At 39.3% G+C, this 24266-nt stretch overlaps 1 protein-coding gene across 1 annotated transcript in view; it reads left to right on the top strand.

Annotated features, from left to right (window-relative positions):
• TET1 (tet methylcytosine dioxygenase 1) overlaps positions 1-23516 on the top strand; it is a 63657-nt gene extending 40141 nt beyond the window's left edge. The window contains 6 exon segments of the mRNA XM_042818546.1: positions 3213-3421; positions 4253-4403; positions 7443-7532; positions 8014-8151; positions 16676-17015; positions 22169-23516. Coding sequence (XP_042674480.1) covers positions 3213-3421; positions 4253-4403; positions 7443-7532; positions 8014-8151; positions 16676-17015; positions 22169-23310 — 2070 coding nt within the window. The 3' untranslated portion in view covers positions 23311-23516.
• Positions 23517-24266: the final 750 nt, after the last annotated feature.

Raw genomic sequence — 24266 nt, 5'->3', positions numbered from 1 at the left:
AATTCCATTTGCCTACTGAAGAGGACCTCTATCAAATACATGCTAAAAAAAAAAAAGTGTATAGGCTGAGACTTCGTGTGTTGCTGTGTTGGTGACTTTAAGATGATGCATGAATTTAAGATGTGTGATGTCTTCCATAAAGTACCAGGGGAGAAAAGTTGGTTAAAACACTGCCTGGTCTAGGGATATTTAAGGGTTAAGAGATCTTGGTACCATTCCCAGTCATTTCAAGCTACAGAAAGAGGGACAGAAATAGAGAAATATCTTGGAGATATTTAAAGTTAAGAAGAGTAATTCAGTGGATCATCAGTCAGTAAAACCTTACTAGGTCCATTACTTGGAGAAGCAGTGAAAGATCCGGCCTGTTAACTTATCAAGCAAGATAAGCAATGCACAGCTTGTGCTCATATTTTGGAATTTACCAGTTACTCAGATAATCTCAGGCTCACTTGAAAACAAACAAACAAACAAACAAACAAAAAAAGCAGACAATTTAGCTTAATATTTTACCATTTAAGTTCAGAAATGTATTGGATTGTTCATTACTGTGAGAGTGGTGAGGTGCTGGAACAGGCTGCCCAGAGAGGTTGTGGATGCCCCGTCCCTGGAGGTGTTCAAGGCCAGGTTAGATGGGGCCTTGGGCAGCCTGATCTGGTATTAAATGGGGAGTTTGGTGGCCCAGCATGTGGCAGGGGGGTTGGAGATTCATGATCCTTGAGGTCCCTTCCAACCCTGGCCATTCTGTGATTCTGTGATATCAGCCAGTACTAGAAAACAAATGACAAGTTGGAAATAACTTTGATTCCATCAGTGTTAATGTAACTCATAAGTCACTGAGTCAAGGAGCACAGTAGGAATTTTCTCCATCAGAAAAGCTGTTGTCAGGAATTACATGGTGTTTCTGTTGGCTGGGCTTGTCCTCCTCAAATGTGGTTCTCTGTGTATTAAAGTTGTATGGTATTGCTGTGGATTTTGTATTATTGCAAGAGAAGCTCTGTTTATTATTGCCTTGAGGATAGCATCTGTAACACATGCATGGACATCATCAGTTTATATGGGAAAAGCAATGCGGCTCCAGCTGTGCTGCTGGCTGCAAGCCCTGAGGAACTGCAATTGCCTCAGTGCAGGTTGTGTTCTTCTAAGACTAATAGGTGAGGAAAGTGCCTTATCTCCAATTACCTAAGGACAGGAGTGCTCCAGCTGCAGCAGGAACCTCTTAAGAGCCACAGAAATAAAATCCAGATAACTCATAAAATCCTTTAGTCACCTCTGTGGCCTGAAAGACAGTGGATTGCAGAATGTTTGTGCGTCCAATAAGAGCACTGCATTATCTCTAGCATGCACAACAAAGCAGATTCCATCTGTGTTTAACTGCAAGGTGGTGTGACATTGCTTTGAAGCAGATTATAAACTGTGTTCCTGTCCATTTGTCTCTTTTTCTGGACTCAGCTGAGGACTATGTGAAAGCTCACGAAGAGCACCCTGATGTTGTACTGAGAAACTAAGAGATATTGCATTTCCTCATTGAAGTTACAAAGTCTAGAAAACTAAGAAAGAAGAAAGAGATTAAAAGCATCACCCTTCATGCTGAGTAACAAAATTAAATTCCTCTGTTTCTGACTGGAAGGAGCTATGCTGCCTCAGGAATGTACAATTCACACTGATGTGAATAACCTGTATTATGGATCAACCATAATAGATTTTCTGTAAGTCTCACTCAAATGTAAATGAGCTGCATTATTTCTCTTTCTTTACAGAAAATACTGTACCAGTAGTTCAGTCACAACCAAGAGGAATGGTAACTCAGATGCATTTTCTTTTCTCATTGAGTTTAAGGCTGATTGTGAGACTGTGTAATCAACTTGAAAAGGGCAATTCTTTCTCCCTTGACACAAACTAACTTGCATCTTGCTTCTTCCTGCAAAGCAAAAATGCATTATCTGAAACTTTTGGTCTGTTGAAAATCCTTTCATTTGCAGATTAACTGCAAGGGTATTTTGGTTCCCACTTTTAATTAGCTTAAATAATTTAGATATTCACAGTTGATCAGGCTAGGGGTCATATGAATGACCACTAGCCACGTGTCTGGAAACAAAGAGGCTTTGGCATCAGTCTGATAGAGAATCTACTTGAAAACCCAGACAGCTGGAGACATCCAATGAATAGGTGAAATTGTTGCCTTTCTGCTTTTATATTCTATCATTATTAGCTCGGCTTATCCTATGAAGCAGTGCTTCTGACAAGCTCTTCACGAGGAATTGTTGGGAATACCAATAGTCTCACACAGAAGAAAAGGTTGATTCATCCAGCTGGCGATGGCGATCTCTGGTTGTAGAACACTCCTCCCAAGGAAGCAACCTTCATCTAGGAGATGTTCTCCCTTTTGAGGCTAACCCTTAAATAAGCCCAGGGGAGACTGAGATCCTGGATTCACCCATTCCTGTCACCTTGGAAGCACATGTAAATTGTCTGTACCTATGCTTCCTGGCCAGCCATACTCCTTCACCAGGTGCTCCATCTTCAGTTCAGGCTGTGACCTAATGGTTCCCTTGCACACACTTATGGGCCTTCTACCAATAGGGGGTAGTGGTTGGTAAAGCTAGAGTGGCCAACTGCTTGTACTGAGTGAGTGTTCTGCTGCATATATATGGATGAAATTGACAAAGAGTTCTTTCTATGTCATACAGGTCACTAAAATAATGCTAACTACTTGAATGTTATGAAAAATCTCTGATTCCTTCACACAGTTTATTTCATTGCTTCCATCTATTGTTATGTTGCAAGATGGGGATAGTTCAGTGTACTGGTATGTAACTGTAGTAATCATCTTAACATGAGTGTGTGTTTGCTTTTGGGGTGCAGCTTATGCATCTGCTTTCTGGGTTTTGGCAATACATTCTCAGTATAATTTGCAAGGTAACTGTTAGGTTTTCAATGGCTCTGTCATTGCAGGATTGTTATATACTTCTAGTGGATGTTTTTTCCTCAAACCAGTCATTATTGTCTGTGTAGAACATCTGAGATACTCCTTCTGCTATTTCTTTTATAGGTAGAAAGGCAACACAAAGTCACATGCTACACCAAGAGACCAGTGTGTGATGCTTTCCCGGCCCTACTTGCTGATAGATACTTCAGACCACAGTTTTATTTTCTCGTCCAGGCCTCATGTGTTTCCTAGTTCTATCTTAGAATAAACAAAATGATTCTTTCAGGTGATACGAAGAAGTAGTGATGAGGAGAAGTTGCTATGCTTGGTACGTCAGCGTGCGGGACACCACTGCCAGACTGCTGTCATAGTGATTCTCATACTGGCGTGGGAGGGGATCCCTCATCTCCTGGCTGATACGCTGTACAAAGAGCTGACGCAGAGCCTCAGAAAATACGGCTGTCCCACGAGCCGCAGATGTGCACTGAATGAAGAGTAAGCTCCTGAAATTGTCACCCACTGTTGTGTTGCCCTTCGAGTGTTCTGTATTTAACAGCATGGAAATTCAATAGTAGTGCAACTGATAAATGCAGGAAAACTTATTTGAAATTACAAGCCACTAGGTGTCATTTTAGTATAAAACTTAGTTTCTGGCCTTTTCTACAGACCAGGCTCTAAGGGCTACTTGTACAATGGAAGCCCAGGGAAAGGATTGGCAGTGAAATTGTCTTCTGTGTTTGTACACATGCAGCCACGGTAAGGAGCTGCTAAAAAGGTGGTTCCTGACTTCCACCACACCTGTGAGCCAGGCTGGCCAGTTGTGAGAGGAGGGCGTGCTGCCTTCCCTAATAGCTGTGCAGTGATCTAGGTCTAATGCTTCTGTTCTTAAATGGCCAGGGTAAGTGAGTTGTTCTGTTTTAAACATTGGATCAATTTGGAGATAATGGTATTGCCTCATGTAACATTTTACTGTATTTACAGGCAACCTTCAATAGGAGTGGTACTATTTTGTACTTCTTGTACTTTGAGATGTCAAAATCAAAAAAGCATGGGAGTATATTTAGGTAGCTATAACTCAATGTTATGTATTTCCTGAGAGCGGAACTTGTGAGACTTCAGAGAGTTGGAACTGTCTATAAGGGAAAGAAAGTCCTCTGAAAGTTCATTCTGTTAATGAATATTTCATTAACAGAAAATACATCATTAAACTACAAATTTGTAAATTCCTGCATTGTTTTGTTATGTATTTAAAAAAGAAAAAGCAAATAGCATTGACCGTTAAGAAAAAGGCATCATCAACTGACTTGTCTTTATCTCCTTTCACAGCCGTACGTGTGCATGTCAGGGACTTGATCCAGAAACGTGTGGAGCATCATTCTCATTTGGCTGTTCATGGAGCATGTATTTCAATGGATGTAAATTTGCCAGAAGTAAAAACCCCAGGAAGTTTAGGCTTCTCACTGATGACCCTAAACAAGTAAGATTTATTTTATTGTTTTGTTCTGTTTGCCTTCAAGTATTTATTCAGATGATTTTAAGAACTAGAAACCATCCACAGATACCGATGCTCTCTCACACATGTCTGTATAGCTTATCACACAGGCATCTGATCAAATGTTTGGAACTGTAGCAACCTGATCCTTTATCTGACATCCAGAATAAACTGGATTTTTCTTGGACAACATGTTTCTTGAGAATTACAATAAAATATGATGCATCCAAGTGATGCTCTAATTGCAGATCATGAACATTAGTAATGACATAAAGTTCAACACAGAAAATAAGACAATGGATACGATGAAAAGTAATGCACCTCTTAAAAGAATTACTTGTCTCATGATGAAGGAACAATGGTGGTGTAAATGGATAACCACTGCCTGATGAACACAGAGCAGAAAGATTCTTCAGGGTATCTCAAAGGTCCCTTTTTTTCTGGCTGTGGATCAATCTAACCTCATTGCCCTGTTGACCTCCCAGATGAAAGAATTAGGTATTTCCTAGCACATCTGACATGCTTGAAGAGGCATGTAGTATATAGCAATCTGTTGCCTACTTCTCCTTCTGGGAGAATTTCTTTGTCAGCTCCTGAACTCTACTGCTGCCAGATACAGAGAAGACCTTGCTGATTGAAGGCCAGGTAGTAGTAGAAGTATTTTGGTATTTATAATGTTTAGTGTACACATGTAAAGAAATATGGTGTTTTTTGGAAGAGAGATGTCAGTTCGTTCACTGGAGCTAAATATTCCTTGAAAATTTTAACTTTTTTTCGTAAAAGAATTGATTAAGCATCTTTTATGCTTATGTGCATGAATGTAAACCCCTCAGTCTCCTCTGAGTTGTGCTGTCCACTTACATCATGAGTATTTACAAACTTCATTAGCCAAGAATGCTGATGGGGCTTCTGCCTAAACAGATTAGGGCACACACCACATGTCTCTCCTTTTTCTTGGTGAATACCTGACTTAAGGCAGTACAAGCTGAAAATATCTCCACTTGTCTCAAATGCCTTAAGGGTAATAAAGTTCCATTTTACAGAAAGATGTGTTTATTAGATATTCTTGTTCCCCTTCTCCTTTGTCCCTTTCCATTTTCTACGTTTTAGGTTTCCTTCCTGCTTATTGTTGTGTTTGGAGCATTCTGTGTGTGTAAATTTGTAATGCTTTTAATAACGGTATCTTGGGGATCAACAAAGTCTTCGTATGTGCTGTCTAATGAAATTTTAGTCTGCATCCAGATCTCCTAAAGGACAGCTCAAATAGATTTCTCTTTGATCAGAATGCACTGCACAAGGCTGCAGGCTCAGCTGGCATTGCTTCCTCTGTGTCCATGAAGTTGCCACCTCGAGCTGCAGAGCTGCATTCAGACACTTGGCTAAGTATAGCAGCATTCACAGTAGCATCTAGAAATGGTGCCCCACCAATGGGAGCTGTTTTGCATTGCCTGTTCACTTGGCAGGTAACCGGATGATTTTTGGAGGATAATACTTTCTATGACAGTATATCATCAGTTGGCTGAAAGAGGTTACTTTAACCAGTAGTGGGACGTGTTCTAGATGTGTGATCTAGAAGTGCATTCTCTCATTTCCCCTTTTCCAGTGAGATTTAAAAACTCCTTAGCTTCTGCAGCAGAAAGCATGAGTCCTTGCAGAGCACACAAGGACTCGTGGTGTTTTCCTGTGCGGGCAGCGCATGCACCTTCAGGCTACTGCTATGCAAAAGCCTCAGCTCTGGGTGCCTGCGGCGTGCAGATTGTCACAATGTCTCAAAGAACTGAAATTGCTGGTAAATAATTTTTCTCTTTGTTCAGTTTTGTCATTAATTTTCTTAGCAGCTAACTGGAGATTGATGATTTTGCAGATGACACAAAGCTAAGAGGTACAGCAAATAGAAGAGAAGTTAGTTTGGTATCCTGAAGGATTTGGATCATTTGATCATTTGAGGCACTGGATGGAGGGAGATGAGGTTAAGGGTGTAATTTACCTAGGTAAGAATAGTAGTAGATAATTAAGGACACATTACCTTCAGCAAGGCTCAGAAGTACATGTGGTAGCAATCAGCAGTTAATAAACCTGCTATCATGCAAATTAAAAGCACAGTATCATTTTGTAATTGAAAAATGTGAAAATAATCTTGTAAACACTTAAGTATATAAAATATATAATATATGATGACTAGCTGTTTTTGTGTAACAAAATAAAAGTAAGCTGTTCTAGACTATATGCTATTATAGTAAGCTGTTATAGACCGAGTGACCTTTAAATGTCCCTTCCAACTTTGTGGATTCTATGAGCCCATATTTTACCACTACACAGTGTGCAAAACTGAAGCTGGAGGTGTCCCCAAAAGCCTGCTCCTTGCAGGAAAACAAAGTAGAGGGAGTACGTCACCCTGGATTCAGCCTGCTGCCTTTTCTTTCACAGCTGGTTGGTGTTTTTCCCAGAAAAGCAGGAGTTTAGGAATTGTGTTTCTCTAAATAAGAGCTTAAGTGTGACGTTGCTATATAGCTAGTTCTGTATATATAAGGGCTTCTCCCAAGGAGCTGAATACTACTTTCAGTTCTAGTAGGTGTTTCTATAGCAGAAATTTATCAACAGAAATAAAGGCCTCATGAACAAAACGCTTTAAGAAGGTATGGGTTTCCATATCCACACAGAATGTAATCTAGTTTTTCAGTATTTCTCTATTTTCTGTGGAATAGATCCCTTTCCTTGATTGTCTGCATATGAGCAGGAAGAAGTGACATGAAAAACACTTCCTTGCATATTGGGTTTCTCTGTCCTACAGCACGTCCTCTGTTGCTATTTTCCTGACTTATAATGATCACTGGGTAATTTAGTTGTGCAAGAATAGGCTTATGTCCAGTGACAAAAGACTGAGGCATAGAAGTCTTATTAATAAAATAAGATAGAGGTGGACATTATTAGCTTTGCTGACTCGGGTCAGACATCTCTAAACTGGATTCTTCTAAATTCTTCTGAAGTAAATTGCAGCTCTCTAAGCATCGTCTTTCCCTGCAGGAGGAACTTCTTGAACATAATTTGCAAACTTTAGCTACTGATGTGGCTCCGGTTTATAAAAAGCTTGCTCCTGAAGCTTTCCAGAACCAGGTAGGTCTGATCTTCAGTCAGTGTAGCTGCACCTCTAAACAGGCAGTATTGCTGGAAAAGATGAGACTCCAAAGTGTGCTAACGGGTAGAAGCGGCAGATCTCCGATGTGATGAATCCCACTGCTTACCTGCAGCCAGTACTTTGCATGGTTAGTTCTAGAATAATGTATCTTTTCTGTTTCAGCTAGTGATTAAGTTATGCCCTGAGCTGTGCATTTGTAAAAGTCATACCAATAACATTGTAAAAAAAAAAAAATAGAGAGAGAGAGAGAAAGAGAGAGAGAGAGAGATGTTTTGATTCTGGTGGAGCTGATTGTCTTGTTGACAACAGTAGTAAGTATTGAATGTTTCAAGGGAAAATACATGCTTTCTCATTATTCTTCCTGGCTGTATTTATTCAGCCATAAGTGCATTTGCGGATAACAGCGTTTTAAGTCACGCACTTTCAGTCCTAAGTACCTGTAGTTTATTTTATTTTTAGGTGGAAAATGAACACATGGGCCCAGACTGTCGGCTCGGATCCAAGGACGGTAGGCCTTTCTCTGGTGTCACAGCTTGCATAGATTTTTGTGCCCATGCCCATAAGGACACACATAACATGCACAATGGAAGCACTGTGGTACGTACATAGGATTTTTTCTCTTTTGTACTGCTTACCCTTGTGATTACTGTATGTTCTAAAATGTTGCTTGATTTAGTGGGTACATTTGCACAAAGTTTTTTTAAGGCATTATAAAATGAATTGCACGTTGTCATTTATAAATTCCCATGCTATTTGCATCTATTTATTATAAATCTACAGAGGGCATAATTCCATTTTGTTATAAAGCAAAGCTATGTGAGTGATCTTTCTTTAAAAAATACCATAATTCTTTGAGGACACCCAAGGCTTTTGGACAGGATCGTCCATGGGACAGATAAGTTATTCATGTTATTCAGAGTAAAGGCTTGATGTTCAAAGGCAAATAACAAGCTATCCAGGGAGTTGTCTGCAGAAGAACTTAAGCAAACTAATTATTAATTTACTTCCATCAGCCTGAATACTTTTAAAATTCACTTTTTAGCTGCACTGTGTACTTAGCAGACCCCACTGTTGGTAGTTACAAGTGAGAAAATACAAATGAACAATGTAATGGAGTAGGTAGTGGAGTCAGGTATCTGTTATAATCCTTAAAATTAAATCTGATCATCTTATTAGGAAAGGAAAACTCACAGGTGTGGGTTATTTCTGTTTTGGTTTGATGTTGATATGTACCAAATACCTAGCTAGTTTGCTAGTGAGAAAATTAATCACTCAATTAAGTGATCTTTTAGATCTGAGACCATAGTGGTGAAGAGAGACAAGCTCAAAAGCAAGCAAGATGAAATAAAACCAACCATGTCTGTGTAACTATGTGGGTTTAATAGTTAGAATATTGAAAACATTTCATGATAACTTCTTGTGCGTCAGTGGAGGTGACAATCGAGAATACCAAAGGGTGCACATACAGAAAGAAGAAATATATCTAAAATCTCTGCCCTTTTGGAAACATACAAAAATGGAAATTCAGTTATGATGTTGCTGTGATTCAAAACAGCATTGCGTTTAGGCATACGCTTAACAGCATTTTTATGTACAGTCAGTGAACTGACTGGAAGGATTGTTCATGTTAAAGCTCTAGTTGTTTGCTGGGTAAACGCCTGTTAGTTTGAAGCATGGAAGCAGATCTCAGTATTCACCAGGAATGCCAGTCCTGAATAGACTACTATTTTTTTCCTAACACTGAATGTCACTTATCTGCAGGTATTTAATAAGAAACTGCTGAAAGCAGACTTTGCAAAATATTGGTAAGCTGCTGCAAACAAGCTCATGCAAGGACAGTCACTTCAGAGCTGCTGAAGCTTAGTAATGCAGACCTTTTAAAGGTCCCAGATTTGAAAATGAGACTTTCTTTTCATGACAAAGTGCAAGGCGTAGTTTCTAATTAAATGTAATTTGGGCATTCCTAAAAATATTATTTTAAGTGCTGTGTTGTGTGTTAGTATGAGGACAAAATGGAAACTGAGCTTGCTGCTCATTCAACAATATTGGAACCGAGAAAGAAAACAGTTATCCTCTTGGGAGAGTTATAATGTATGGCCAGAAATGCCTGGAGGGATGATTAGATCTGGGGTGGTTTGTGTTGTTCCTTGTTGGTTTTTGTTTGTTTTCCATTTCATTTCTATGACTGTATTTATCTACAATGATCTGATGTTATTTCACCTGCAGATTATGCTTGGTATTTCTTTCTGTGGATTGTATTTGCTTTGCTTGCTAGTAATTCCACATCTAAGAGGCATGGAAAATGGTGGCCTCTGTAAGGTATCTCATTACGTAGGCCAGAACTCATCCCTGTTTTCTTCAGGTCCACTTCTAAATGTTGCAGAACACTAAAAAAAATTGACTTAACTGCTGAGAATTGCACCTTGAATTGTGATCTTCATCAGATATCTCACTCATACAAATAACTGTTGTACATTTCCTACTCTCTCTGTTTAGGTTTGTTATCTATGGATTTTAATATACTTGAGATAACGGGCTATATGTAAATAGGGATGGTTGCAAATGTTAACACTGAATTTACGTAACAAAGTCAGGGGTTTTTGGCAAGAAGGTGGCGTGCAGAGTAACCTGATGATCTTCATACAGCCTCCACAGTAAGATGGGACTGTGATTCATAGCATGTATAGGCTGTTTTCTATTAGTGTATCTAGATATACAGTTACAGTGATGCATATGGAAGGCTAAGGCAAATGAATAATTTTGTTGTTTTGCAGACAAGGTGACAGGGCATTAGGATAGGAAAGAAGGGGACAGACTCTTGAGCAGAGTCTGTTGATAGGACAAGGGGAAATGGTTTTTAAAGAGGGGTTTCAGACTGAGAGATTTAGATTAAATATATAGGGAAGAAGTTTTTTGCAGTAAGAGTGGATTGGCACAGGCTGCCCAGAGGGATGGTGGTGCCCCATCCCTGCAGACCCCCAAGGTGACAGAGCTCTGAGCTCCTGATGGAGCTGTAGGTGTTCCTGCTCATTGCAGGGGAGTTGGACCAGATGGCCTTCAAGGGTTCCTTCCAACCTTTAATGGTTCTAGGATTCTGTGATATGCTGGGCTTTCTTCAATTTATGTCAGATTGTTGATCATCAAAATTAGGATTGTTGATTTTGGCTCGTGACCAGATCTGGTAAACAAATAGGAAAAATGATGGTAAGCACATCAAAATTACCATGTGTGATTTTAACAGCTGTCCAATCACCTCCTACATTCCCATCTAACTCCAGCAGTTACTCCAATTCCCTATTTAGTCTCAAATAAATCTCCATTTCTTATAGGCCACCAGAGGTAATGATGGAACCATTTGCATCTTAACTGTGACGTATTTTGTGTGCAAAATGTAGTATGGAGCATTGCACCTTACTGAGGTGACTGCTAGAGTTCTTATGGATGTTTTCTAATAATTTTCTAATTGTTTTCTAATAATGTGCCAATAAACAGAATATTTTTTCCTGCTTTTTCACCCTCAAACAAAGTTTACTTACTGTTTTTCTCCTGTATTTCTTTTATTTGATTTAAGTACATATATATATGTAACTGCACCTTGCAATTTTAAAATTTGTACAAAGCACACTTGTCATCTTGCACCTCATTAGTGTTGGTAAGATTGCTGCCCTTCTTATTCAGGCACAAAATCTTCATTTATAAAACCCAAAGCTCCTCTAAACTAAAACAGTTGAAATAAATACCTCACCGGATGGTGTGTGTAAAATGCTGCCAGCTCTATTACCAGTAGTGATGGCATAAGTGACACGTTTTCATTTCTCCTTTCAGTTGTTGGTGAATCACTTTCACCACAAATATGAAGGGAATACTGCTCAGTGCACCAAAAGTAAAGGAAAAACTGAATATATTGAAATGGTTTAAGTCAGACACGGACGTGCAAAGCACTGGAGTGAGCTCAATGACCAGCACGGAGTTTGCTGTTTATTTAAAGAATATCATATCTAATCAGCTGCTAAGAAGAATTTCCCCTCTCTGTCTCTGCCAGAAACGCAGAAAAAGCATTCAGAAAAGCATTCTTATGTTATTCCAGGTATAAAAGTTTTGATGATCAGCTGAATTATTTGCATGTGATTTGAAAAGAAATGATTCTTCTTTTTGCTAGCAGTGGAGGAAAAAAAATCTTGGAAATGTCTTTTGTAGATACAAGGTAGAGTAATGCATTTTAACTTAGAAAAATTGAGGTTACTGCAGGAATTTGACTTGCTGAAAACCTTTCCTGGCTAACAGAAGCATAGCCTGCACTGTGCAGAACTGCATTCCGGAAGAAAAGCTAAAGACAAAAATGGGTATTTCTTGTTTGTCTCTGTAGTAGAACGAAAACATTGGGTATTTCTACAGAGGTGTAAACTGCTGTGTTTATCTGAAAGAAGCAAAAGCAATCTCTGCCTATGAATTGAATTTTTGACAAACCATGAAGTCAGTAAACACACCATCAATGACTTTTTGTCATCTTTTAGGGTTGTCCTAAGGGCCATAGATGTTACAATGCAGTGCTAGGATACAGGGTTGCTTATAGACTGTAAATGAGCAACCCAAAAATAAAGGCTTTGTAATTGATAACGGATTCTGTGAAATGCATGTTTTTAATGGCTTAGCTGCTAAGGATTATATTCTTAATATTTGTGCAAATCCATGTAAGTCACAGAAATAGGAGGTTTCACAGCGAGAACAAAATGCTTAATGAAGGCTTTGCTCATGGTACCATGTATGGCTCTCTCTCACCATGTGGGACCTGGAGGAAGGCAGGGAACAGCTGCAATTCTGTGTAGACATTGGTGCCACATGGTCATAGCATGCAATGTGGAAGAAGGAAGGAGAAAAGAGAAATCCATGCTTTGTGGGCTGCTACCTTATAGCATTTGCTACTGGCAGCAGAACCATGTAGTTAGTGTCAATAAGCAATTGCCCACAACCTTCCTCTTCTGTTTTTTCTCTGTTATATTTTTAAGAAGATTCTCTGCTCCTGCAGTGAGTTACTGTATTTCTGTATTTACAGTTCATCAAGTTATCACTGCATGTAGGTCCAGGCCTTTGCAGTAGTGACAGAATGTGTCTGGCGTTGGTTAACGGCTGCCTGTTGGATCGTGTCCATGCTGCTTTCTGAGCTACACATGTGCTTAGATCCTTCAGCTGGTGGGTCAGATGATAACTGATCAGGGAAAGGGTAAACCACAACGCTTTAAGGGAAGGATTTTTTTGCTCTCTGTACTGTGAAAATGGAGAAATGCTAGAATTTCTCTCCAGTAATCTGTGAGCTCCCAGACAGCAGGTAGTGCACCACGTCATGTTGCAGCACACAGCATGGCAGTGCCATCCGATGTGTGTGTAGCCAGCAGCTGCTGTTAGCTTAGGGTCAGGTGGTCCAAGGGAGAAATGTCTGGCGTTCTCTTTGATGACTCTGGGGTTTACACAGGCTTATTCAGGCTATAACAAGCCAATAAAATGGTGGTTTTTCAGCTGCAACAGAAAAGAAAGCAAATCTGTTTGTGTTTGTGATGATGAGCAGTGACCGCACATCATCTCAGAGTCCCGAGTGGCATCCCCTCTCCTTTCCATCTGCACAGGGGAGATGAGTATGGGAAATCTGATTTTCATCTTTCATGGTTACAAGTGCCGTTTGACTGCTTTTCCTACATCTTGAATTTAAAACATCTGTTCTTACGACACAGTGGAAAAGGCTACATCATTTCTGCATGTGAAGTTCAAGAGGCCGAAGGCAGATCAAAGAGGCTCAGAATTATGCATTCAGAGTTTCATGGCTACAGATGTGTAGGAAATTTCTTGGAGTTCATGGGTGCATTTCAGTGGGGAAAAAAAGTCTCATGAATATGCAGGTTTTTCCATGACATCACAAACCCCAGCGTTAGGCCTGGATTTGATCACCAGGCGCTCTGGAAACATCAACAAACTACCTGACCAACATTTTCTTTGGCTTTTGAGCAGCCTGGATGATTTAGCTGCACATTCTGGAAGAAGTATTGAGCCTAGCAGGACATGCAGCTTCACTGTGTAAGTGAGGTTTGACTGAGTCCATGATTCTCTTGTGGTTGGTTTTAGTATTGGGCAGTTTGCACGCGCTGTCAACACCAATGGAAAATGTTGCTTTTAACTTCACAACAATTGCTTCTTAGTGAAGATTTTGCACAAATTTCAGTATTAGAGTGGCTTTTGAAACGGGTGTTTCACATTTGGTGGATTGCTTCAGCTGTAAATTGCCAAGTCATCTGTAGGGGCCTGAATTTGTAACTTGTCTCCTGGTAACATGAAGTTTTGGGCTATCCTCTTGCAGTTATGTTCTTCTTTTCATAATAAAATACATTGTAAGAGACAGTGACCCTGAAAAATTACGTGCATTAAGTTTTCTTTTACGGTTTTTAGGCTTTAGGTGTACTAACATTCAATTTTTTTTCTGCATGATTTTTAATATACATTAATTTCATTTTTTTCATTCTGTAATTAATATATTGCATGTTGGAGGTGCCTGTCACCTCTTCATAGTCCTGCCAAGATAGTACAGCCCTTATCTTCTCTAATTCCTCAGGAGTTCTTTGGCTTCCTTCTTGTTCCTTGTGATTGAAATTGACCAATAACTCATTTCTACCTACAGGAAGCTCTTTTACCAACTGGGAGCTTAGATTTTCCTCTCTGCTTACATGCCTTCCCCAAATCAAGCACTGCAAAAATGTGCATTTCATCTACCATTGCCTCTTAACAAATCAGATTAAAAGTAATACATTTTTAAGAAAAAAATCTCTTTATGAGAAAGAATAAATCTAATAACTGTACAAGATAAGATTTCCATCAATATATCTGGTGAAATGTGTGAAAATGCAGACTGTAAGTTGGGTGAGGGCCTTGATTTTCAAAATGAACAAGACTGTGTGGATTTGAATCTAAGATTTAGACATTTTTCAGACCAGCATATGAGTACAGACACAGGATGGGCAGAATTTTTAACAAGTGAGAATCAGGCAGTTTTGAATAAGAACAAATGGAAGTTAAATGGCTTTCATGCAAACTTCGTTTTTGTTTTCAGTTTGGGAGTGGAGGATGCGCTGAGCCGTATGCAGTTGTGCTCTCTGTAGATCTCACCCTTTCTCCCCTTCCTTGATAATTTTGAATCTGATGGCAAGTTTCAACCAAATTTCACTGAATTCTGCAGAATCTTGCCTTGGAGACTTCAGCCTCTTCTTCCACGCTTTGCGTTGTGAGAGCCCACTGCTGAGTGGGTGAGAGCCTGGGGTTATCCTGGCCTGTAGCCAGGAGGCACAGAGTGCCAGCAGGGCCTGATTGCTGTTGGCTGGGGCAGTGAGGTGGCAGCGAGGTGCGGAAGGGGCAGAGATAACGGTGCTGGGATGGGGTGTGTGGGAGTGTGGAGACAAAGAAGTCCATAGGAAACCAGGTGTCATTTGCTGCTCATGGAACAACCTGTTTTTTCTAAATCTTCCTTGTAGTCCAAAGGCTGTGCAGTAGAGGTAAGTGCGCATGGAGCAAGCACATCAGTAAATGCTACTCATCGGCTTCTAATTGCCCTTTCACCTTGCCTTCTTAAGAGCCCCTCTCTCAGTCCTTTTAAATGCCACCTGAAAAGCTCTTCTCCTTTGTCTGTGCCCCTCAGATTTTCTCCTTTTGCTGCTCTGCGACTGTTAAGCTTTGCATATAGCTATTTCTAAAGCCCTAACAACCACTTCATTTATTTAGGATTTTTAGTTTGTGATTCTGTAATTCTATTGTGGAAATAAATCTGTGATGCTTTTATGTGAAAGCTGTGCTATATAAAACATTTGTTTTTTCCTAAATTATATTATTATTTTCTCCTGTAACGTTAGGCATGGTGGCAAGATTTGGGAAAGTTGAATTAACTGGTGATATGCAGTACATTCAACCTACGCAATGGCGGATGAGAATGCCTCCATTTAGGAGGAGGATCATCTCATCCTTGGATGGTGCTCAGATTCCTTTGTGTGTGTAGTCAGTGACTCCCCATGAAATAGAAGATTAACCACGCCGTGATATGAATGCATGGCTTTCTAGTAATGCAGTACGTTGTGGAAAAGCAGCGTTGTCTTGCGAATTTGATGAATGAAATTATTAATGATGATTATATGGACACTTGCTTCCAAAGGCCATCCCCTGGAAAGCACAGAGTGAAGCCATGTGAAGGTGGTCTGCTCTTCTGTTTTTAAGAAGGGGATTTTTTTGGCAGTTGGTTGGTTTTTTGTTTTTGTCACTAGAAAAAAAAGAAAAAGCATTTGTTTTTAAGGTGAAGATTTAATACTAATAACTGCAACTCTAGAAGAGCTGAAAATGGTAAAGTACTGAAAAGGTTCATCAGTGACTTGGAAAAACTTTAATAAGAATATTGTTGCAATGCGTTTGGATACTACTTCACATTTTTGTTGTGCTCTTATCAAATTGGATCTAGCCAGCATTTTCCTCTTGGCTCCCATATCCCACAGCAACACATAATTTAATAAGAGAAAGTAGGTCAGTGGCCTGAGAGAAACCAAACGTCTGCCGGGTCTCATGACTTTGTTACAGCAGACAGAGCGGGGCGAGCGTGTGTGCATGTAGACAGACAGAGAGTTAGAGCTAGATTTGTTTTAAAGACAAACAACAAAATAAGCAGCAATATGGATAACTTCATCTGTCAACTAAAGCTGTATCATAGAAACTCCTGGTAGAAATAAAAATATTTTTGTGTTCATACCCTTTACTTGTAAAAAAAGATTTTGAGCATCAAGTACATATAAAAAAAATCCCACTGTATTTACAGCTCAGATTATTTATGGAGTTTGGGAAATATTTGTGGGTAGTGTGAGCTGAATTGAAGTTGCATTGTTGCTCTTCAAGACACAATGCCTTCACCTTATCTTCAGGTACGGGTAATTTTTCTGCATCACCATCATAAATCAAACAGTGCTTGTCAGATGGTTCTGCTTGAGAGTCCTATGGCACTGAGATTGCCAAACATGAGAATACAATGGAGTCCAGGCTGAATGCATAAACGTTTAAATAAGTTCAGTATTCGGATTGTTTTTGTAAATGTTGCCGTTCTTGCCAGGTCTGTACGTTAACAAAGGAGGACAACCGGAGAGTCGGGGTGATTCCAAGCGATGAGCAGCTCCATGTGTTACCTCTATACAAAATTTCACAAACAGATGAATTTGGTACTGAAGAGGGATTGGAAGCTAAGATAAAAGCCGGAGCCATACAGGTGCTCACAGCGTTTCCCAGAGAAGTACGGATGTTAGCTGAGCCTCTGAGAGCTACAAAGAAAAAGAAACCCGACACGAGGAGGACCCCAAGTGAAAAGCAGCAATTAATGGATAAAAAATATTCAACACCCATAAAGCTGAAAACTGAAGCGCCAGAAAATCTCAGTAACACTTTGCATTGCTTAGGTGAGTGCTGCCCATCAAATTCAGCTGGTTTCTTTCGATACGGTGTTGTGACTCAGCCATCTCAGGGGAAGGAAAAGCTCCTTCGTAACTCTTTGTTGGTTTTTTTTTTCAACATACTTCCATAATGGGCATCTTAGGGGCTAATGAACAAGTTGTAGTTGATATTCTATAGGCAAGGGAAAAAGCAGGTGAAGTTTGTGGTGGTGTGTTAGCAATCGTGAGTAATGATAATGAACCAATGAAATGTTTTGAAGACCCCATATTCTGATAAATAATGCTAGTAGAAGCATCTTGAAATACTGTTCTGGGAATGTTTATCTAAAGAACAGATATTAAATTCCATCATTTAAAAGTACAAGAACTGCTGTCTGCTTTGTATGAAAGACAATGGCTTTCTGACAATCTGAGCTGAAGAGCATTTCCTTCTGATACTTTCAGTGACACAGATTCTGCCACAGAGCAAGACGCTTGCCAAAATAATAGTAACACAACAGTAAACTTTTGTTAAATCAAACAATGCTTTTCACATTTTTCCTTGAAATACTGTCAGGAGGGTGAGAGCTAGATGCTTTTTGCACCTAGCATTCTGTGTCACAGGAATGTCACTATGCCCACAGAGTCTTCTGAAGCCGTATGTGCATGTGCAGCATAGAGCTGCTCCTTGACCAGTTACTGTGTGGTTGCTGCTGTACCTCAGGTCAGATTTTGGACCAGCATTTTGGAGAACAAAATTCTTATGTGGGACTTTTTCAGTAATGAAAAGTAGAAAAGAAAGGAAACCACGGAGTAAACTCTGATTACAAGAGAGGAAACAAATCTATGGCATTAAAATACAGGCTGTCTACCTTTGGGGAAGTATAGTGGAGTCTTAGCCTACCTGCTGTAATTTTAATTCATGAGATACGTGGTGATAGATTTAATGTAAGGAATGATAATCAGATATATTTAGAAAAGTAGCTACACTTTCTAGGAAAAAAATTGCAAACAAAATCAGTCTAAATGACATGTCTGTAATTTGTATTCTGTACCCTGATTACACGTTTCTCTCGGCAGAATCAGGGCAACAAATAAGGTTTTGCATAGAGCAAGATGGCATAATTAAATCCTAGGAAATTAGACAGACACTGAGTTAATCTTCATGCTTCAAGTCTGGGAGATGCAGTCCAGGCTCTGAAACAAATACAAAGGTTCTTCTCAGGCCGAGGACATCATCCAACTCCAGTGCAGTGATTAATAACTTCCAGAGTGCTCCGGGTGGACTGGAAGTCTTGGAAGGATGAGAGGACTCTGGCTTTTGAAGGAGTTGTGAGATTGTTTGACTCACTGGAAAGTTGTTATGAAACGCTGAAATAGCTACCGACTGTCTACCTGCATGTGACTCTAGTTAAGGCATGACTTCTTTATTTGAAAGCTATGCCTTGAGTTAATGGTATGCTGTCCAGAGTTTTGCTATATGCTTTGGGAATGTAAGATTCTCTTCCCTTAAACATACAAAAATGATTGAATAACTGCGTAAGCAAGTAAACTTCCATAATTTGTTTGGGCTTGAAATATTCAGGTAATTTAAAGGGGCTGCTGATAATAATAAGAGTGATGAAGAAATACTCAAAGGAGCAAGAAGGCTTTTCAGAGATGGAAAAATCAGAATATGAATTATAACATTTTGCTTCTATCATGAAAGCTTTTATCATGGAGATCGTGACAGTGGAATCCCTGAAGATTCTGTAAGTGCAACACACAGTTTACGTCATTATTTCTGACTCTAGAAAGAAGTCAACTCAGTAAGCCCGAATCTGCAGATGGCACATATAGCTGCAGACAGCCAAGATTAATAACCAAAAGCATTTATGCACACTGTGTGTGCTTCCTGTACAGGGCAGTGGCTGAATTTCACTGTAAAGATCTCTGTTCTGCCTTTTGCTGAAAATGTAAATATCTGTAATTATGAATTTAGAGCATTATGGCATTAACTTACACATACAGCTTTTTGCTATAATAGGGGATCAGTCCTTTGGTTGATCCTTTCCATTCTGCCAGTGGGAGGTGTCATTTTAGTCCTGAGAAATAATGAGTCTGGCAGAGATTATTAGGCTCATTATGAAAACAAATCAAACAGCCTATGAGACGGAGGAGCTGAAATTAGACTATGCAGCAGTAGTCACTCCTGATGGCAAACTGGAAACAATTCTTTAATAGTATAATAGCCCTCCATATGAGCAGTGGGCATCAGTTCTAGTCATACCTTATAAACATAAAAAAAAAAAAAAAAATTAAAAAAAAAAAAAAAGTTCAGGAAATAATGAAAGTACGGAAAAACTAAATTGGGGAAGGTTACTGCCTGTAGTTTTAGGTAAGCAGTGAACAGAGTACTGCTTACAGTTTCTTTAAGCACGTCAAATACTGCTGCTAAATTTTGTCCTAATTTGAGAAGAAAGGAATGCATGTATTGGAAAGGAAAAAAGTAATGATGAACAGTATCTGTGCTTACTCAGTTTACAGGTGAGTACAAGAGTTTTAGAGTGTTGGTTTTGCTTTTTAAATGAAAAAGATATGGAAAACATGCAGTTAGATGAGAACTGTTGTACATGCAGTCATTGTCATTCGTGTTTTAGGCCATGTGAAGTCAACACTCTTTAGTGTTGGCCTGGGGGGATTTTGGAGTCACAAGGCTGGCTATTTGGTATTGTCCATTACTATTGCCCAATATCCATGTAGTATTTGGAAGACATTTAACCATCATTTCAAATTCAGTACTGTATTCTCAGCTGGAAAGAGAGATCCCTGTAACCTGCATGTCTTCATTATACACAGAGCTGGAAATTGAGAAGTGATAAGACAGGATTATCTTCTGTTTTTACCTAGCAGCAAAGATGATAGTGAGGAGGACCTTTATGGCACTGCAGCCAGCTTAGGTCTGCCTGGGAGTAGAGCATGCATATGTGAAGACGTAGTCTGGATCCAAGATCTGCCAAGTCTTTTGTAGAAATGCTGTATGTTCAGTAGGGTGCATATATCATGAACTCCACTCAATATCAAGCAGAGCAACTTGTAATTTTTACGTTTATGCTGATGCTGAGAGCTTTCAAAATCCTAAACTGATACAAAATACAGAGTAAAGATAAAAACCATACATCCTGTTTTATCCATCATTAACCACGTTATTCTTTAAGACTAAACTTTAAAGATGGCAATGTTATTTTTGTCTCCATAAATATTGGCAATTCTTCTTGGCCTTTGTTGGACAGAACGGGGGAGCCAGCTGCTCAGCTGCCCACAGCAGAGAAGTACTTTAGCCAGCAGATCCTGTTTCTGGAGAGAGATGCCATCTGAGCTGAACCTGTACTGTTTCCTCTATCCAGACGTTTGAATTAACTTCTGTTTATTAAACACCTGTAATATTTTCTTCCTAATCAAAACATTCTCTGACTTTGGTTTGATCTTACATCCAAACGAATGTATAGCTCTCTGTATATTATCAAAATAAATACAGTTTTGTATCTTTCTAATATGCATATTCCCTATGTAGAGAATATTGATTCCAACTGATGCTGTTAAATGTAGCTTCAGTGTCCCAGATGGGTCGCTAGTGGGAGTATATTGCTAAGCAAGTAAAAACAGCGAAACAGTAGGAAATTCTTTTTCACAACAGGATTTGTGGCAGTGCAAGATACCATTTGAATTACCATTTTCCACATTCAGTTAAAAGTTAAACCAGTACAAAACCCAATCCAATTTAGAAATTAAGTTGTGTTTTCAATTGAAACAAAACGCACCTCCCCAAATTGTCTTTTCCCCTGAGACACTGCTGCCTCTGTTGCCTCAGATCCCACCTCCTCTCTTCCGCTAACTGTGCTGCTGCCTCAATCTCTGCCCCTTTACCCGCAGAGCAAGGAGCTTCTGGCAGGCGATGAGGAGTTTGCTGGACTTGCTGCCTGAGTGCTTGCTAGAAGTATATTTTCAGAAAACAAAGGTCTCTCTAAAGAGATGATGGACAGTGCTATTCTCAAGCACTGCATTTCAAGTCTTTTGAAGGAAGGCATTGTTCTGGATGTGTTTTGTTTTGTTTTGTTTCTTAATTAAATGAAATGCTTTGAGTTTGATTTCATAAAAAAAGAGTTGATGCAGTTTCCTCATGTTGCCCTCGATTATAGAACTTGTATACTAACACTTTCCCTTTTTTCCCTCATTCCTGAAAGAATACTGAAAGAATATTTTTTTAATCCATCACTTTTAATAAATTAGTAGAAGAGAAAATAGTTCTTCTATATTTGGTAAAGCAGTTAAACATTGAGTATTTATGGAACAAAGAAACAACGCTGACAGAACCGGTCCTTTATGAGAATGTAGAAGAACTCAGTGATGCAGCTTTTAGGGTGCGATGCAAAGCCCATCAGTCCATGGAACTGTTTTCCACTGTTCTGTGGACTCTGGCTGAAACTCATTACCAGAATGAGTTGTTTGACACAATTCTCTTCCACAAATGAGCAGAATTGCAGAGACCGAGGACTAGAAACTGGGAGCTGACGTAAACCGAATAAGTGATCCCCCCAGAAATTTGAAATAATGAATGTCTGCCAATTAGATGCAAGACAGAGCAAATCACACACTGCGGTTTGAATTTACCTGCAGTTTGTTGCCAGATATGTTTTAATTCTAAGCAGTTAGATGCTAATGCACAAACTGTACATTCAGTAACTTCCTTTTCTGTGATGGACAGGATCTGTTAAACATGTTTTCTCCTCTAATAAGCTGGGGGTCGATCATTTTTGTTGTTTTGCAGGCTTAGTTTCAGACATACATTTCAGCAGCCACAGCAGATACCTAAAATCTTCTGTGCACTGCTGCCTGCAAGAGGGAGCATTGCTGAAGGTAGGCAGCAGCTGCTGGGCGGCGTCTGCGTGAACTGCAACTGAGCACTGAATTGATTTTACCTGTTTATTTTATCCACCCCTCTGTGAAATACCTTTCTATTTTATATACCAACAGTCTGGCTGGAAAAGGTTAAGGGAGTAATTCAGCAAGGTAATTATGTGTGTAGTTTTAAGTTAAAAATCACCATTTAGAAAAATGTGTAGCAAGCATGAAAATACCATCAAAGGTATGTTTGATTAACCGAAGAAAAGTACTTACACTTTGGTGTGCATTTCTTTTAGGGAACAAAGCAGATGCTTTAAAACCTGGGATAAAAACGGAGACTTCTGATCACCTCTGTGCCATGAAACATACTTCAAACACTACTAAAAATTGCTCCTTATTAAAACAATATACGGCTTCCTCCCCTTTTAAGGTGGATAGTTTACATCCTTATTCATCGTTAGCACATAAGCCTGGCATAGCAGCAGTGACTAATATTCAACAAGATTTTTCAGTTCCCTACGGGTATTTTGAATGCAGTAGTAAGCAACCTCACGTGACACCTTATATTAATTGTAAGAACTTTGATGTGTCTGTCAAAGATTATACTGGAATTTTGCTGAATGATAAGATGAACGGTGTGCCGCCAATTCTTCCAGAGGTCACTGCTCCAGGCCCCCCAGCCCACAAAGATCCCCCGCCCAGTATACTTGAACATCAGCCAGACAAGCAGAATTGTCAGCCTCAGTCAGACAGTTCTCCTTCTTCACAGATGATCGGCTCTTGCGATCTGTCAGTACCGTTAAGCTCTCCAGCAAAGGACGCAGTTGGAAATGAAGCTGACTGTTCCCACAGGTGCCCGGTGGAGAAGGGTGGCTCCCATCGAGAGCAGATGTGTGATTTTGACTGCATTGACGAAAAGCAGAACAGTGCCCTGGGACAACCGACTGATTCTGAAGAAAAAGCCGAGGAAATGTGGTCAGACAGCGAGCACAATTTTTTGGATGATGACATCGGCGGCGTAGCTGTGGCACCTTCTCATGGTTCTATCCTAATCGAATGTGCGCGACGTGAACTCCACGCTACCACACCTATTAAAAAGCCCAACCGCAATCATCCCACGCGGATCTCCTTAGTTTTCTACCAACACAAAAATTTAAATGAGCCAAAACATGGTTTAGCCATGTGGGAAGCAAAGATGGCTGAGAGGGCGAAAGAAAAAGAAAAAGAAGCAGAGAGATTAGGAACAGAGAATACCGAACTGAACTCCAGCAGCAGGAAAACAAAGCAAACAAGTGAAAACAGAGAGATTTTTTATGAAGACAACGAGTTCAACCAAATTCCATCACGCAGAGCATTAACAGTAACTAAAGATAACGTAATAACAGTATCTTCTTATGCCCTTACCAGAGTTGCAGGGCCTTACAACCATTGGGCATAGGCTTTAGTATCAAATGCCTCCTCTTGGTGCAGCGTTACGCAGTGTTTCTTTAAGGTGCTGTTAAAGAACAAGTCTTGTGTCGTTTACTATTTGCTCATCTCAACCATTTTAAGGCTGAGGTAAAAAAATAAAAAAAAAGGAGGGGATTTCTTCTTAAACTGTGACTTCAACATTTGGTGGTGCTCAAGCACATTTTAAGAAAAAAAAAAAAAAAAAAAAAAAAAAAAAGTTGTATAGTTTTAATACATTCTAAAAAAAAGATTTTGTTTAGGTTATTAACCTTGATTGAAATCATTCAGTTTATTACCTTTAGGAATTTATATTTTGGTGCTTTAAATCAAGTCTGTTTACTACAAAAATCATTTATAGGGATTTTAACAGGTTCACATTTTATGGTGTTAAATCAAGTTATACAGTAATAGCTCTACACAGCTCTTGGTGCTTAACCACATCAAACAGTTAAAATAAATAAGCTGAATTATTACTTCATGGTGCCATTGCTTTAACAACTTCCAACCATTGCTATGTAGTACAAATTGCAGAGAAATCTTTTAGAAAACCAATGATTCTTTTTCTCTAGATTTGTCCTTCCACATAAAATGAAGTTATTGGCAAAGATGGCTGGAAGTTGTTTTTAAGCTGTAAATATATATTTTAAAAGCACTTTCTATTTTTAAAATTAACTTGAAATAGTATAGTATAAGGATCATATTGTCTAAGGTTTGTGCATACTCTACAGAAGAAATCATTTTATTCTTGCTGTGTAGAGTTCCATATTGTTACAGCTGCAGTATGTATGCTAATAGTATGTGATTGTTTTTAGACTTGCCCTTTTTTGTGGAAGATTTTATTACATATAAACAACTTATAAAGTGCAGAAACATTTTATTGTTTGAAAGAGAGTGTGCAAACATGAAATTAGGAGACATCAATACGTGTGTTGCTATTGAGGAGTT

The sequence above is a fragment of the Centrocercus urophasianus genome, unplaced genomic scaffold (genome assembly GCF_019232065.1).
Source record: "Centrocercus urophasianus isolate 14NV4802_14NV808 unplaced genomic scaffold, USGS_Curo_1.0 seq_17, whole genome shotgun sequence".
NCBI classification, from domain to species: Eukaryota; Metazoa; Chordata; class Aves; order Galliformes; family Phasianidae; genus Centrocercus; species Centrocercus urophasianus.
Note: the sequence above shows the minus strand (reverse complement) of the source record. Positions and strands in the feature narration are given on the sequence as shown.